Source organism: Pristiophorus japonicus, chromosome 1, assembly GCF_044704955.1.
Source record: "Pristiophorus japonicus isolate sPriJap1 chromosome 1, sPriJap1.hap1, whole genome shotgun sequence".
Classification (NCBI taxonomy): Eukaryota; Metazoa; Chordata; class Chondrichthyes; family Pristiophoridae; genus Pristiophorus; species Pristiophorus japonicus.
In genome coordinates, this window is record NC_091977.1 from 106,344,603 (window position 1) to 106,359,196 (window position 14,594).

A 14,594-nucleotide genomic window follows, 5' to 3' on the forward strand; every position below is an offset into this window, starting at 1 on the left:
GCAGACAGCGTCCATATATGCCATGAGCTATCATCACGGCAAAATCAAGCCAGCCCCACTGCCATCACAGAGAAAGCAGACTTCAATCTGCCACCACCGCCAATTTAATGATACCAGATACAGTCCTGCCCAGCACCGTCACAAAGTAATGAGTCCCAAAATATGATGATATAAATCAGCTAAATAATGTGTAATTAACTGCCAGTGAATCTGCAAGTTCAGCCCCTTAATCAATCTGAAATGTTGCACAACCACTGCCCATTGTCTGCACTCACTTTCGTTCATTTTTTTTAAACACAAAGACTGGATTTTTAATTTGGAGGCGGGCGGGGTGGAGGGTTGCTGGAAAGCAGTCAGGAATGGGTTTCTTGCAGGCCCTGCTGAATTTAGTGGCAGGGCCTGATTAGCATTTCAAAGCACAGTTTCCCACCTGCAGCCAGCCAGATGAAGAGACCTGCAGCATCAGGCTGTAGAGAGGAGGGAGGGTGGGATCGGGAGCCAGTCGGAAGGTGTGAAGGTGATCGGGATCGGGGGCGGGAACGGGGTGGGGGGGTTGGGGAGGCCGAAAGGCCGGAGGGGGAAAGCCGGAAGGAGATCGGGAGGTGAGGAGGGGCAAGTTGGAAGGTGATCGGAGGGCAGAGGTTGATCGGGGGATTGGAGGGAACAGGTCGAAAGGTGATAGAGGAGGGGAGGGCGTAATCGGGGGCCGAGGATTGCAGGCTGCAAGGGGGATTGGAGATCGAAGGCCTCGTTGGGGAGGTGAGATTGGAGGATGGGGAGGAGGCCAGAAGGGTCGGGGGTGTCTGATTGCGGGGGGTTGGCGAGGCAGGAATACTGGATCCAGCAGGTAAGTGGAAAGGTACTGACCTCCTGGATCCAGCATTCCTCGCCTCCCTGTAGCTGACAAGTTACCCAAGGCCAGGGAAGCCTGCCCGCCCGCCCAGAGTTACATTTAAAATGGTGAATCACTATGAGGCACGGAGCCTCATTATAATAGCTAAACTACCAACCCACTTCCTGCATGCAGGTTGGCTGCCCACCCCCCGTCCTACCTCCATAAAAACCAGAAGTGGGCAGGTTGGGGTCAGGATTCAGATTTGTAACTCTTCAACCTCCCAGCTGACTCCAAACCACCTGTTTTTGGGGGCTAAAACTCCCCCCACCCCACTTCCTTAATCCATAATGGGTGTATGTGTTCACCAATGCGGCATGTGATATGTGTGTGTGCATTTGTACATTTTTTTGAAATACTTTGACTGTACTGCCGGATAGTAGAATACAATCTGCTTTCCATGTGTTTCATTACAGCCCTATCTCTCTGCAAAATTAAGGCTTTAATAACATGGTGAATGAATAGAAAATGGAGGATAAACCTCACACTGTTAAAGCTGTGAAATGTGCCTGAAGGGTTATGTATGCAATTTATACTTCACTTTAAAATCTTTATTCAAATGAACCTTGAACACTTACAATTTTAAACAGTTATAATTTTCTTTTTGAAGGTATGCATCCCATAATGTATTCTGTCCAGGAAGCCATGCTTGGAAATCCACAGTGGGTCCGAACTGGAACAGATATCTGTTATTACAAGTAAGTACTGTGTATATATTAACATAGAAAATAGGCCATTTGGCCCTTCGAGTCTGCTCCGCCATTCAATATGATCATGGCTGATCCTCTATCTCAACACCATATTCCCGCTTTTCCCCCATACTCCTTGATGCCTTTTGTTTCTAGAAATCTATCTATCTCCCTCTTAAATATATTCAGTGACTTGGCCTCCACAGCCTTCTGTGGTAGAGAATTCCACAGGTTCACCACCCTCTGAGTGAAAGAATTTCTCCCCATCTCGGTCCTAAATTTCCTACCCCGTATCCTGAGACTGTGACCTTGTTCTCGACTTCCCAGCCAGGGGAAACATCCTCCCCACACCGTCTATCCAACTCAGTCAGAATTTTATAGGTTTCAATGAGATCCCCTCTCATTCTTCTAAACTCCAGTGAATACAGGCCTAGTCGACCCAATCTCTCCTCATACAACAGTCCTGCCATCCCAGGAATCAGTCTGGTGAACCTTCACTGCACTCCCTCTATGGCAAGTATATCCTTTCTTAGGTAAGGAGATCAAAACGGCACACAATACTCCAGGTGTGGTCTCACCAAGGCCCTGTATAACTGTAGTAAGACATCCTTGCTCCTGTACTCAAATCCTCTTGCAATGAAGGCCAACATACCATTTGCCTTCCTAACTGCTTGCTGCACTTGCATGTTGCTTTCAATGACTGATGTACAAGGACACCCAGATCTCTTTGTACATCGACACCTCCTAAGCCATCACCATTTAAAAAATATTTATTTCTTATATTTTTCCTACCAAAGGGATAACTTCACATTTATCCACATTATACTGCATCTGCCATGTGTTTGCCCACTCACTCAACCTATCTAAATCGCCTTGCAGCGTCTTTGCATCTTCCTCACAACTCACAATCCCACCTAGTTTTGTGTCGTCAGCAAACTTGGAAATATTACATTTGGTTCCCTCGTCCAAATCATTTATATCTATAGTGAATAGCTGGGGCCCAAGCACTGATCCCTGTGGTACCCCACTAGTCACTGCCCGCCACCCCGAAAAAGACCCGTTTATTCCTACTCTCTCTTTCCTGTCAGTTAACCAATTTTCAATACATTACTTTACTATGTGCTTTAACTTTGCACACTAACCTCTTATGTGGGACTTTATCAAAGGCCTTCTGAAAATCCAATTACACTACATCCACTGGTTCTCCGTTATCTGTTCTATCAGTTACATCCTCACAAAACTCCTATCGGTTTGTCAAACATGATTTTCCTTTCATAAATCCATGTTGACTTTGGTTAATCCCGTTGATATTATCTAAGTGTGCCTTTATCACATCCTTTATAATAGACTCTCCCATTTTCCCTTATACTGATGTCAGGCTAACCGGTCTGTAGTTCCCCGTTTTCTCTCTCCCTACTTTTTTAAATAGTGGGGTTACATTTGCCACTCTCCAATCTGCAGGAACTGTTCCATAATATATAGAATTCTGGAAGATGACAACCAATGCATCTACTATTTCCATGGCTACCTCTTTTAGTACTCTGGGATGCAGATCATCAGGCCCTGGGGATTTATCGGCCTTCAGTCCCATTAGTTTCTCTAGCACTATTTTCTTACTAATAATCATTTCCTTTAATTCCTCTTGCTCACTAGACCCTTGGTTCCCTCGCATTTCTGGGATGTAATTTGTGTCCTCTTCTGTGAAGACAGAACCAAAGTATTTATTTAATTGTTCTGCTATTTCCTTGTTCCTCATTACACATTTTCCCATTTCTGTCTGTAAAGGACCTACATTTGTCTTCACTAATCGTTTTCTTTTTACGTACTTGTAGAAACTTTTGCAGTCAGTTTTTATGTTCCTTGCAAGTTTACTCTCATACTCTATTTTTCCCCTCTTAATCAATCTCTTGGTCTTTTTTGCTGAATTCTAAACTGCTCCCAATCCTCAGGCTTGCTACTTTTTCTGGCAACTTTGTATAACTCCTCTTTGAATCTAATACCATCCTTAATTTCTTTTGTTAGCCATGGTTGGGCCACTTTTCATTTTGTGTTTTTACACCAGAAAGGAATATATAAATCTTCCTAATCTACCATAGCCAATTCATTCCTCATATCTTCGTAGTTTCCTTTGTTATTGTTGGAGAGCATTGCTCTGATATACAGTCACTAATGACTCGCTGTCAAGTCTTTGGAATCTTGAATTTTTCACACCTGGCCAATCCCAATTTTTTCCCATATTCATTAGAAGCTGCAGCTTTCCTTTAATACTGATAAGAAAGAGAAAACTTTATTTTCTGTCTTGGGGGAACATCACCAAGAACCCCAGTGAGGGGATATTACATCTTGCATCTTATTTCCCTTTAAGAAGGAAAGTCTTGCTTTCACAAAAAGCCCTTGTTAGAAAATCGATCAATCTTCAGTGACACAAAATTGTATAAAGCTGGACACTTTCTTTACTGTACAGACAGAACCAATGATTTGGTTCACATTTAGTAGTACTGGAGGCACAGGGATTAGGTTACGTACCGCAGAACAGGCAGTTGGGCAAAGTAATTGCAGCGGTCTACAGGCTGGTTCTTCTGTTATGTTCCTTCCTGTATTAATTGTAATTTACAGTTTCATGAGTCCTATAAAGCTGAGACTGCTGCCTCTCCAGATAGCCGTTGTGACTATTGTGCCCAGTTGCTGTTCTTCAAACTGAATACCAGTCGCAAAGCTTGTATTGTTGTGAAAGGAAAATAGTTTGAATGTCTGTTGATGTAGAGGGAATCTGGCAATAACATATTCAAGGATATGAAAGGATTAATTTATAATAAAGATGCCAGTTCATTGAATATATTCAAGAGGGAGTTAGATATGGCCCTTATGGCTAAAGGGATCAAGGTGTATGGAGAGAAAGCAGGAAAGGGGTACTGAGGTGAATGATCAGCCATGATCTTACTGAATGGTGGTGCAGGCTCGAAGAGCCGAATGGCCTACTCCTGCACCTATTTTCTATGTTTCTATAATATTGGATCCTGAGACTGGAGTCCAGCTCCGGTGATGTAGCTGCTAGCGGTGTTGGGGACTCCCTGCCTGGGCATGATGCATGTCCCACAACGATCCAAAAGGTCTCTCTTTTTACAAGGTACTCTTCCATTGAAACTCTTTTAGGAATTATCAGAAGTGGGTCATGAACCCACATCTCCAGAGGAGACAGTGACCTGAACACAGCACCTTAGACCGCTCGGCCATCCTGACTAAGTTAGTTCCACGAACACCTGCAGGCTTAATTATCCTCTTATATCCCATTCAGTGATGATAATCTGCTAACCTAGACAGAAGGAAGATGCTTACATTCCAATTTTCATACTTTTAACAATGAGGATCATTTTAACTTGGACATTTGGGAGGATCTGAAATAAAAAACAGAAAATGCTCGAAACACTCAGCGGGTCAACATCTGTGGAGAGCGAAACAGTTAACACTTCAGGTCGATGACCTTTCATTATAAAGGATCTGTCTCCCTTGTTATTTGCTTCAAGGTATCTTTGATTAAAGTTATGGGCTAGACTTTCCACTTCACATTGCTGGGCTAGTGCCCATATATCATCCCAAAATGGCCCGCTATTGCCCATTTTGACTAAAAAGTGGAAAGTTGGGCCGGCACATCGCCGGAAAATTTTAGGCCCAACTTTCGGCTCACATCGCCGAGATGATTGCTGGGGTGATCGCCCACACATTGCCGGGCGCAACTTTCGGCACATGGCTGGGCTGATCTCTCGCCGAGAACATCGCTGGAGAATAGTTGCTTTTTCCTGGCCTTCCTCTCAGAACTAGGCACTACGGACGCCATTTTGAACGTCGGAGGAAGGGAGGAGGCTGATAAAACAAAGGGCTTAAAATTTCTGAGTTATTTAAGGTCCTTTTACTGAGAGATCCACTCACATTTATACTTACATTTATATATTTATTAATATTTAAATTTTTTTAATACCAAGGGCATTTATAACAATAGTGATAGTGATAAAAGTAGTGATAGTGATGGGGCCCGTAAGTTCTCTACCATTACTTGTAACTGCTCACATGCTGGCATCTGAAGTTCAGTTAAGTCAACGGGCCGATGGAAGAGGTGGTAGACAAATGTGGAGGCGGAGGAGCGTACAGCCGACGAACGAACGTACAGGGAAAAGCAATCTTACCTCCACTTGTCTGATAACACGTGTCTTCGGAATCTGCGCTTCCGAAAGGAGGTCATCGATGAGAGATGCCAGCTCATCAAGAGGGATCTGTAGCCTACCAGCACCATCAGGACCGCACTGCCTGTTGAGATCAAGATTACTGCGGCACTATCCTATGCATCTGGCTCCTTTCAGGCCTCAGCTAGACCTCCTCGATGAGGGCCTTGTCCGAAAATGGCTTTGCCCTTTTCCGACCCCCATCCACGTTCTTGGTCGATGATGATGATGACATCTCTACAATTTATCCAAATCTCCAACTCTCCAAAGGCAAAAAAAAACACTTTATCCAACTCTCCAACGGCAAAAAACTATTTATCCAAATCTCCAATGGCAAAAAAACTCCACAAATCTCCTCTCTCTTACTCCAACAACTCTCTGCTTTCTCCTCTCTCTCCTCTCTATCTCTCGCTCTCTCTCTCTCCCTCCAACGGCCTTCTGCACATGTTTGGATGACCCCTGACCTCCCAAAACGCAGGAAAACCTGTCACCAAAAAAAAATCGATGCACAGAAGGCCGTTGCTAGGGAAGCTTTTGCCTTCCACATCGCTGGGCCCATCTCACATCACTGGTCTTTCACTTCGCCTATTTCACATCGCTGGGCTATTGCCAAAGCGAAAATCGCAATCCAAAAAATGGGCGATGTTCCAGCGATCAGTAAGGCTGACACATCGCTAAGGATGGAACATCATCCATTTTTTGGGCGATAGCCAGCAAAGTGGAAAGTCTAGCCCATGGTGTTCCAGTGTTAATTAGTTTTTTTCTTCTAAAGTTGTTTGTAAAAAGAATTGTCATTTTAGTTATGCAGCTCGCCCTGAACTTCCCTGAGTTTCATGAAGTTGCTGTATTTACATATTCATTACTTGCTAAGCTCGCTGCAGAAAGTTAAAGCTAGTACTTAACAGCGCAAGTATTTTTTAATGAGATTTATTTCCCTGTAACGCCAATCAACCTCTGCAGCACAGATAGTAAATTGTTGTTAGAGATATTTAAAATTGCAAATGTTTAAATTTTGTTCTTTTTCTCTCTCAATCCAACCTTTCTTTCCCTCTTTATTTCTCTTTCTTTATCGGATTTTACATTTTATTCACCCTGCTTCTCCATCATTCTCTGCTTCGTTCTCAATCCTTAAATCTCATTGGCTAAGGAGATAGACTGTTGGTCCTGTCGTTCACGAAGGTCCCAGATGCCTCGTTGCCCTTGTTATCAGCTCGCACTTTCAGCAACTTACAGAGCTGACGGGTGAGGGGAAAATGTCTCTCTTAATGGGGCACACCATACGATGCCTCGCTCCAGCAAAATCTGGGTCTATAAATTAGTTATTTAAAAAAATAGCTATTACACTGTAAATCCATATGTAAACATCAGGTCATAACCCTGTAACACAGAATGACAGGTAAAAGGAGCAATACTGTTTGAAGTTAGTAGAGACCCTAGCACTTAATTTAACAAATATAGAACTAAATGGGACAATGAAAGTCAAATGGTGTAAATTCAGACTAAATAGCTAGTGCAAACTGGTCGCAGGGGAGCTGGAATGCAGATTGACTCACACAAGACAATTTAAATTAAAGGCATTTACTTACCACTGAGGTGTAAATTGCAGTACTGTAAAATCATGAAACTGTTCTACTGCGTGATGTTAGAGCAAGTAATGTTTATCATTGTTACTTTAAAAATATACAAAACTGGTTTGAAATCCGAAGCTCGTGTTCAAGATGAAAAAGTCCTATAGTCAAACCTTAAGTATTGAACTCCATTTATTTTGGAAAAAGATACAATATTTAAGCTGTAACTTTAGTCTTTTGTTAACCGTAATAAATTAGAAGAGATAGTAGCCTCAAATAACCTCAGGCACAACATTAAACAGTTGACCACAAAATTTATCTGAAGCAAGGCATCTATTCCATCATGATTAAATTGATTACGAGGTTTGCATTTCACATCTTAATCCAACTAGTTTTCATTAGTATTCGCTTGGATTCAGTTGCTTCTGCTTCAGCTGGTGTGCAATCAACATTATAGAATTGGTTATAGAATGATCAAAGCAAGTGGAATTGTTTGATACCCTGCTAGATACAGAAAACCTTCTCTAGTCCTCTGACTCGGAAGTGATGGAAAATAAAGGATTCCTTTGTTTCACATGGCAAATGTTGTTTGATGGTTAAAGGCCTATCATATTTCATTATTTAGAATATCCCTTCCCTTGCAAGCCCCGTCACAGCCTAAAACTTGTCTTGGATCTCATCTGCTAAGCTTCATATTTGCTCTTCCACCATCTATAATATGTAAAAATTTGTGCATCGGAATACACTTCCTGTCTACAAAGCCTTCATGTCACATTTTTGTCACACTGTTGTGCCAGCTTTTTCCATTATAAATATCTGTGTCCACAATTTAAATGCCTCTCTAAAATTGTCACCTTGTACTTACACCCTCCTACCATTGGTAGTGCTGTAGCACAGCAATGTTATATTTCTCAGCTTCTCGGCCTGTATGGCACAAAAATTCCTGTTGCAACTAACTCTGATTCCCAAATTGCTTCTTACGTGCAACAGCATGGGAGATCAACTAATACAGAATAGAAAAGGCTTGGTCACTTCCTCAGCATCAGTCAGGAGAGACCAGATCTATGGAGTTCATTGATCACTAAGAGTACCCTCTTAACTTTCTGTGGCATTATATAAGCTATTCCATGGGTAGGTGATTTGTTGCCTTATTTGTAGTATTATCAATGTGGTTGTTATGTGAAGCCTACAGGTTTCCTTTATAGGCCACCTCTTTGAAAGTTTCTACAAAACGCCAGCAAAATTTCCAAGATTTCTTGGTTATAAACCCTGAGTGCTTTAGCCAGCTTCCAAAATAAACATAAATCCATTCTCAAGACAAACAAGCAGCAAAGGCTCCTTTATCTGTAGTTTTGTAAGGCACAGGGAAATGAGCATTAGTCAAAAGGAGAGGGTTATTCAAGTAGTACACGATACTGACAAGCAAACTGAAGCATCTTTGTGCATGGAAACTGTAAGCTGACTGGTATAACTGATAAATCATTACCTGATGACTTTCAGTAAAACCAGCCAGGGTAAATAATAAAGATCTACTGTCCCAGTAGGAAGAGTGTTAAGTGACCTCGCTGCAACTGACACTTTGAAAGGATCAACTTAAATGCTCAACTATGATTTCTTTTAAAGATTTTAACACAATTATGTATTTTCCTTGTAGGAATCATTTTTCTAGAAGTTCAATAGCAGCTGGGGGTCTGAAAGGAAAATCTTATTACACTCTGACATTTACGATGACCTTTTCTCACAAGGATGATGTGTGCTATTTTGCTTATCACTATCCATATACATACTCTACCTTACAGGTAATTTGCACAATATACTGAACGATAATTGTTAATTGGAGAAATGTGCAATGCAGCCATTAGTTGCATTTTATGCAGTGTGTGGTTGGCTAAACTCAACACTCTTCATTATTTACTTTAATTTCTATTTAAGAAGCTATATTCTGTTTGAAATCTTAGCTAGATGTTGTAAGCAACTTATTTTTGTTTCATATAGATGTTCAGACTGCATGTACTTTAAGCGTATTGCTTCACCGTAGAGATTATGTTTTGAAGTATATTTTATTGAAAGATCTTGTACAGTTTTAAGAAACTTGGCTTTTAGTTTTCTTTTAAAGGTTTGATGCCTTTTGAGCATTGTCAAATAATTAAATTTAGTACTCAAATTCTAATTTGATTTTAAAATTATGTTGGAAGGTGGAAAAGAAGGGAAATGGACTTTCCATTTTGTGTTGCATTAACCTAGCCGATGAGTACAAATGGTTCAATAAATTAAGGTTGCACTGCATATTTCTTTTGGTCTTGTGTCACTAACATTTTTAGGAAATTTCTATAATGCGAATGATGATTCCCAATTTATTGGAAGTGTAATTCTTTAAACAAACTTTTACAAAGCCCTCATAATCAGAAGGAATAGTTTACTCAAACAAAAAAGATATATTTTACTCCCTTTAAGCTTTTTTTGGCTTAACACACCTTCAAAAGTAGTTATGTGGTTGTTTGAATAAACATATTTGATCCGATGTACAATATCTATTCATTTCCAGTAGATACAATCTGGTCCAAGCATATATTTTAGGGTAAATCAATTGGGCATTTATTAGGGTTAAATGGTATTCGCAAATGTTCTGATCTTAATGATTTGAAGTTTTGTTCGCTTGTTTGCTTGCCTGTATTTGTCTATTTTCAAAAAAAAAATACCTTCATATATGTAGGTCCAATAGCTGAATATTGGTTCAGGATCCAGATTGATTACACCTATCATTCTAAAAGTTTTCCTTCTGGAGCACTGAGAGTGTAAGGCAAACAGACCTCTCTGAAGACAATAGGCCAGAGAACATTTGCAGCTCGATTCCAATACTTTCCTCCAATCTATAATAAATTGGTGCTTAACCCATATTGAATGCTGTCACCACACTAAACCTTTCCATTAAAACACAAGGGCCTAGAAATTGGTTTGTCCAAGAAAACAGGTGCAGGGATTGCAATACGCAGTTAACCCGCACCCGGGCAGAGAAATGCAGACAGCATGCAAACTTCGTGCTGCCTGCTTATTTCCATAATTGTGCAGTTCAGCCTAGCGCCGAATGTGCTGCTGAGTGGCTTGAACACTCAACACGGGGCCCAAGTTCATGTAAACTCTCCAGGCAACAAAGTAGTGAATGTTAGCAACGTAGCCCCGAGAATGTGGGTACAGTGCAGCAAGAAATGTAATGACCTCACATGAGTGGTCGAGGTTAGTAAATTCATCTTCAAATGCTATATCCTATCATATGGGGACTTCAATTATGCTAAGGGAACTTCAATTATCCTAAAATAGACTGGGATAGTAATACTGTAAAGGGCAGCGAGGGGAAAGAATTTCTGCAGTGTGTTCAGGAGAAATTTCTTCATCAGTACATTTCCGGCCCAATGAAGAAGGAGCCATTGCTGGATTTGGTTCTGGGGAATGACGTGGATCAGGTGGATCAAGTTTCAGTAGGGGAACATTTAGGGACCAGTGATCATAGTATCATAAGATTTAGGTTAGCTCTGGAAAAGGACAAAGATATAGAATCAAAATACATAATTGGAGAAGGGCCAATTTCAGTGGGTTGAGAATGGACCTGGCCCGGGTAAATTGGAATCAAAGATTGGCAGGCAAAAATGTAATTGAATAATCATAGAATCATAGAAATTTACAGCATGCAAGGAGACCATTTTGGCCTATTGTGTCTGCGCCGGCCGATAAAGAGCTATCCAGCCTAATCCCACTTTCCAGCTCTTGGTCCATAGCCCTGTAGGTTACAAGGTTACGGCACTTCAGGTTCACATCCAAGTATTTTTAAAATGTGGTGAGGGTTTCTGCCTCTACCATCCTTTCAGGCAGTGAGTTATAGACCCCCACTACCTTCTGAGTGAAGGAATTTCCCCTCAAATCCCCTCTAAACCTGCTACCAATTACTTTAAATCTATGCCCCTGGTTGTTGACCCCTCTGCTAAGGGAAATAGGTCCTTCCTATCCACTCTATCTAGGCTTGTCATCATTTTATACACCTCAATAAGGTCTCCCCTCAGCCTACTCTGTTCCAAAGAAAACAAACCCAGCCTATCCAATCTTTCCCCATAGCTAAAATTTTCCAGTCCAGGCAACATCCTCATAAATCTTCCCTGTACCCTCTCTGGTACAATCAGATCTTTCCTGTAATGTATTCCCTTGTCTTGTTAGCCCTCCCCAAATGCATTATTTCACACTTCTGCGGATTGAATTACATTTGCCACTGTTTTGCCCACCTGACCAGTTAATTGATATCTTCCTGCATTCTACAGCTTTTCTCCTTACTATCAACTACACAGCCAATTTTTGTATCATCTGCAAACTTATTAATCATACCCCCTACATTCAAGTCTAAATCATTGATATATACCACAAAAAGCAAGGGACCTAGGGCTCCATTTTCCCCAAGCCCGTTTTCTGGCGTATTGCCAGAATTACACCAGTTTTTCTAGGCCAGAAATGCGGCAGAAATATTTTGCCAAACTTTCACCGATGTATAATTCGAATTTGGCGCCGCACAGCTTGTCCACTCGCCTCGGCGGGTGGAGCCTGCTATCTGCGCCAAAAAACAATGTCGCACCTTCTGCAAGGATAGACAGAAAGGAAAAGGAGGTGGGATGGCGTTGCTGGCTAAAGAGGAAATTGACGCAATAGTAAGGAAGGACATTAGCTTGGATGATGTGGAATTTATATGGGTGGAGCTGCGGAATACCAAAGGGCAGAAAATGCTAGTGGGAGTTCTGTACAGACCACCAAACAGTGCTAGTGAGGTTGGGGACAGCATCAAACAAGAAATTAGGGACGCGTGCAATAAAGGTACAGCAGTTATCATGGGCGACTTTAATCTACATATAGATTGGGCTAACCGAATTGGTAGCAATACGGTAGAGGAAGATTTCCTGGAGTATATTAGGGATGGTTTTCTCGACCAATATGTCGAGGAACCAACTGGAGGGCTGGCCATCCTAGACTGGGTGATGTGTAATGAGAAAGGACTAATTAGCAATCTTGTTGTGCGAGGCCCCTTGGGGAAGAGTGATCATAATATGGTAGAATTCTTTATTAAGATGGAGAATGACACAGTTAATTCAGTGACTAGGGTCCTGAACTTGAGGAAAGGTAACTTCGATGGTATGAGACGTGAATTGGCTAGAATAGACTGGCAAATGATACTTAAAGGATTGATGGTGGATAGGCAATGGCAGACATTGAAAGATCACATGGATGAACTTCAACAATTGTACATCCTTATCTGGAGTAAAGATAAAATGGGGAAGGTGGCTCAACCGTGGCTAACAAGGGAAATTAAGGATAGTGTTAAATCCAAGGAAAAGGCATATACATTGGCCAGAAAAAGCAGCAAACCCGAGGACTGGGAGAAATTTAGAATGCAGCAGAGGAGGACAAAGTGTTTAATTAGGAGGGGGAAAATAGAGTATGAGAGGAAGCTTGCTGGGAACATAAAACTTGACTGCAAAAGCTTCTATAGATATACGAAGAGATAAAGATTAGTGAAGACAAACGTAGGTCCTTTGCAGTCAGATTCAGGTGAATTTATAATGGGGAACAAAGAAATGGCAGACCAGTTGAACAAATAATTTGGTTCTGTCTTCATGAAGGAAGCCATAAATAACGTTCCGGAAATACTAGGGGACCGAGGGTCTAGTGAGAAGGAGGAACTGAAGGAAATCCTTATTAGGCAGAAAATTGTGTTGGGCAAATTGATAGGATTAAAGGCCGATAAATCCCCGGGGCCTGATAGTCTGCATCCCAGAGTACTTCAGGAAGTGGCCCTAGAAATAGTGGATGCATTGGTGATCATTTTCCAACAGTCTATCGACTCTGGATCAGTTCCTATGGACTGGAGGGTAGCTAATGTAACACCACTTTTTAAAAAAGGAGGGAGAGAGAAAATGGATAATTATAGACCGGTCAGCCTGACATCAGTAGTGGGGAAAATGTTGGAATCAATTATTAAAGATGAAATAGCAACACATTTGGAAAGCAGTGACTGGATCGGTCCAAGTCAGCATGGATTTATGAAAGGGAAATCATGCTTGACAAATCTTCTAGAATTTTTTGAGGATGTAACTAGTAGAGTGGACAAGGGAGAACCAGTGGATGTGGTGTATTTGGACTTTCAAAAGGCTTTTGACAAGATCCCACACAAGAGATTGGTGTGCAGAATTTTGGCACATGGTATTGAGGGTAATGTACTGACGTGGATAGAGAACTGGTTGGCTGTCAGGAAGCAGAGAGTCAGGATTAACGGGTCCTTTGCAGAATGGCAGGCAGTGACTAATGGGGTGCCGCAGGGTTCAGTGCTGGGACCCCAGCTATTTACAATATACATCAATGATTTGGATGAAGGAATTCAGTGTAATATCTCCAAGTTTGCAGATGACATTAAGCTGGGTGGCGGTGTGAGCTGTGAGGAGAACGCTAAGAGGCTGCAGGGTGACTTGGACAGGTGAGGTGAGTGGGTAATTGCATGGCAGATGCAGTATAATGTGGATAAATGTGAGGTTATCCACTTTGGGGGCAAAAACACAAAGGCAGAATATTATCTAAATGGTGACAGATTAGGAAAAGGGGAGGTGCAACGAGACCTGGGTGTCATGGTACATCAGTCATTGAAAGTTGGCATGCAGGTACAGCAGGCGGTGAAGAAGGCAAATGGTATGTTGGCCTTCATAGCTAGGGGATTTGAGTATAGGAACAGGGAGGTCTTACTGCAGTTGTACAAGGTCTTGGTGAAGCCTCACCTGGAATATTGTGTTCAGTTTTGGTCTCCGAATCTGAGGAAGGACGATCTTGCTATTGAGGGAGTGCAGCAAAGGTTCACCAGACTGATTCCCGGGATGGCAGGACTGATATATGAGGAGAGACTGGATCGACTGGGCCTGTATTCACTGGAGTTTAGAAGAATGAGAGGGGATCTCATAGAAACATATAAAATTCTGACGGGACTGGACAGGTTAGATGCAGGAAGAATGTTCCCGATGTTGGGGAAGTCCAGAACGAGGTGACACAATCTAAGGATAAGGGGTAGGCCATTTAGGACTGAGATGAGGAGAAACTTCTTCACCCAGAGTTGTTAACCTGTGGAATTCTCTACCGCAGAGAGTTGTTGATGCCAGTTCATTGGATATATTCAAGAGGGAGTTAGACATGGCCCTTACGGCTAAAGGGA

At 41.9% G+C, this 14,594-nt stretch overlaps 1 protein-coding gene across 11 annotated transcripts in view; it reads left to right on the forward strand.

The window, feature by feature from the left end:
- Window positions 1-14,594, forward strand: part of agtpbp1 (ATP/GTP binding carboxypeptidase 1) — a 492,848-nt gene that overhangs the window by 339,565 nt on the left and 138,689 nt on the right. For all 11 annotated transcript variants that reach the window (XM_070882177.1, XM_070882142.1, XM_070882161.1 and 8 more), the window contains 2 exons: window positions 1,503-1,590; window positions 9,021-9,165. In XM_070882177.1, the coding sequence (XP_070738278.1) occupies window positions 1,503-1,590; window positions 9,021-9,165 (233 nt within the window). The remainder of the gene's footprint in view (window positions 1-1,502; window positions 1,591-9,020; window positions 9,166-14,594) is intronic.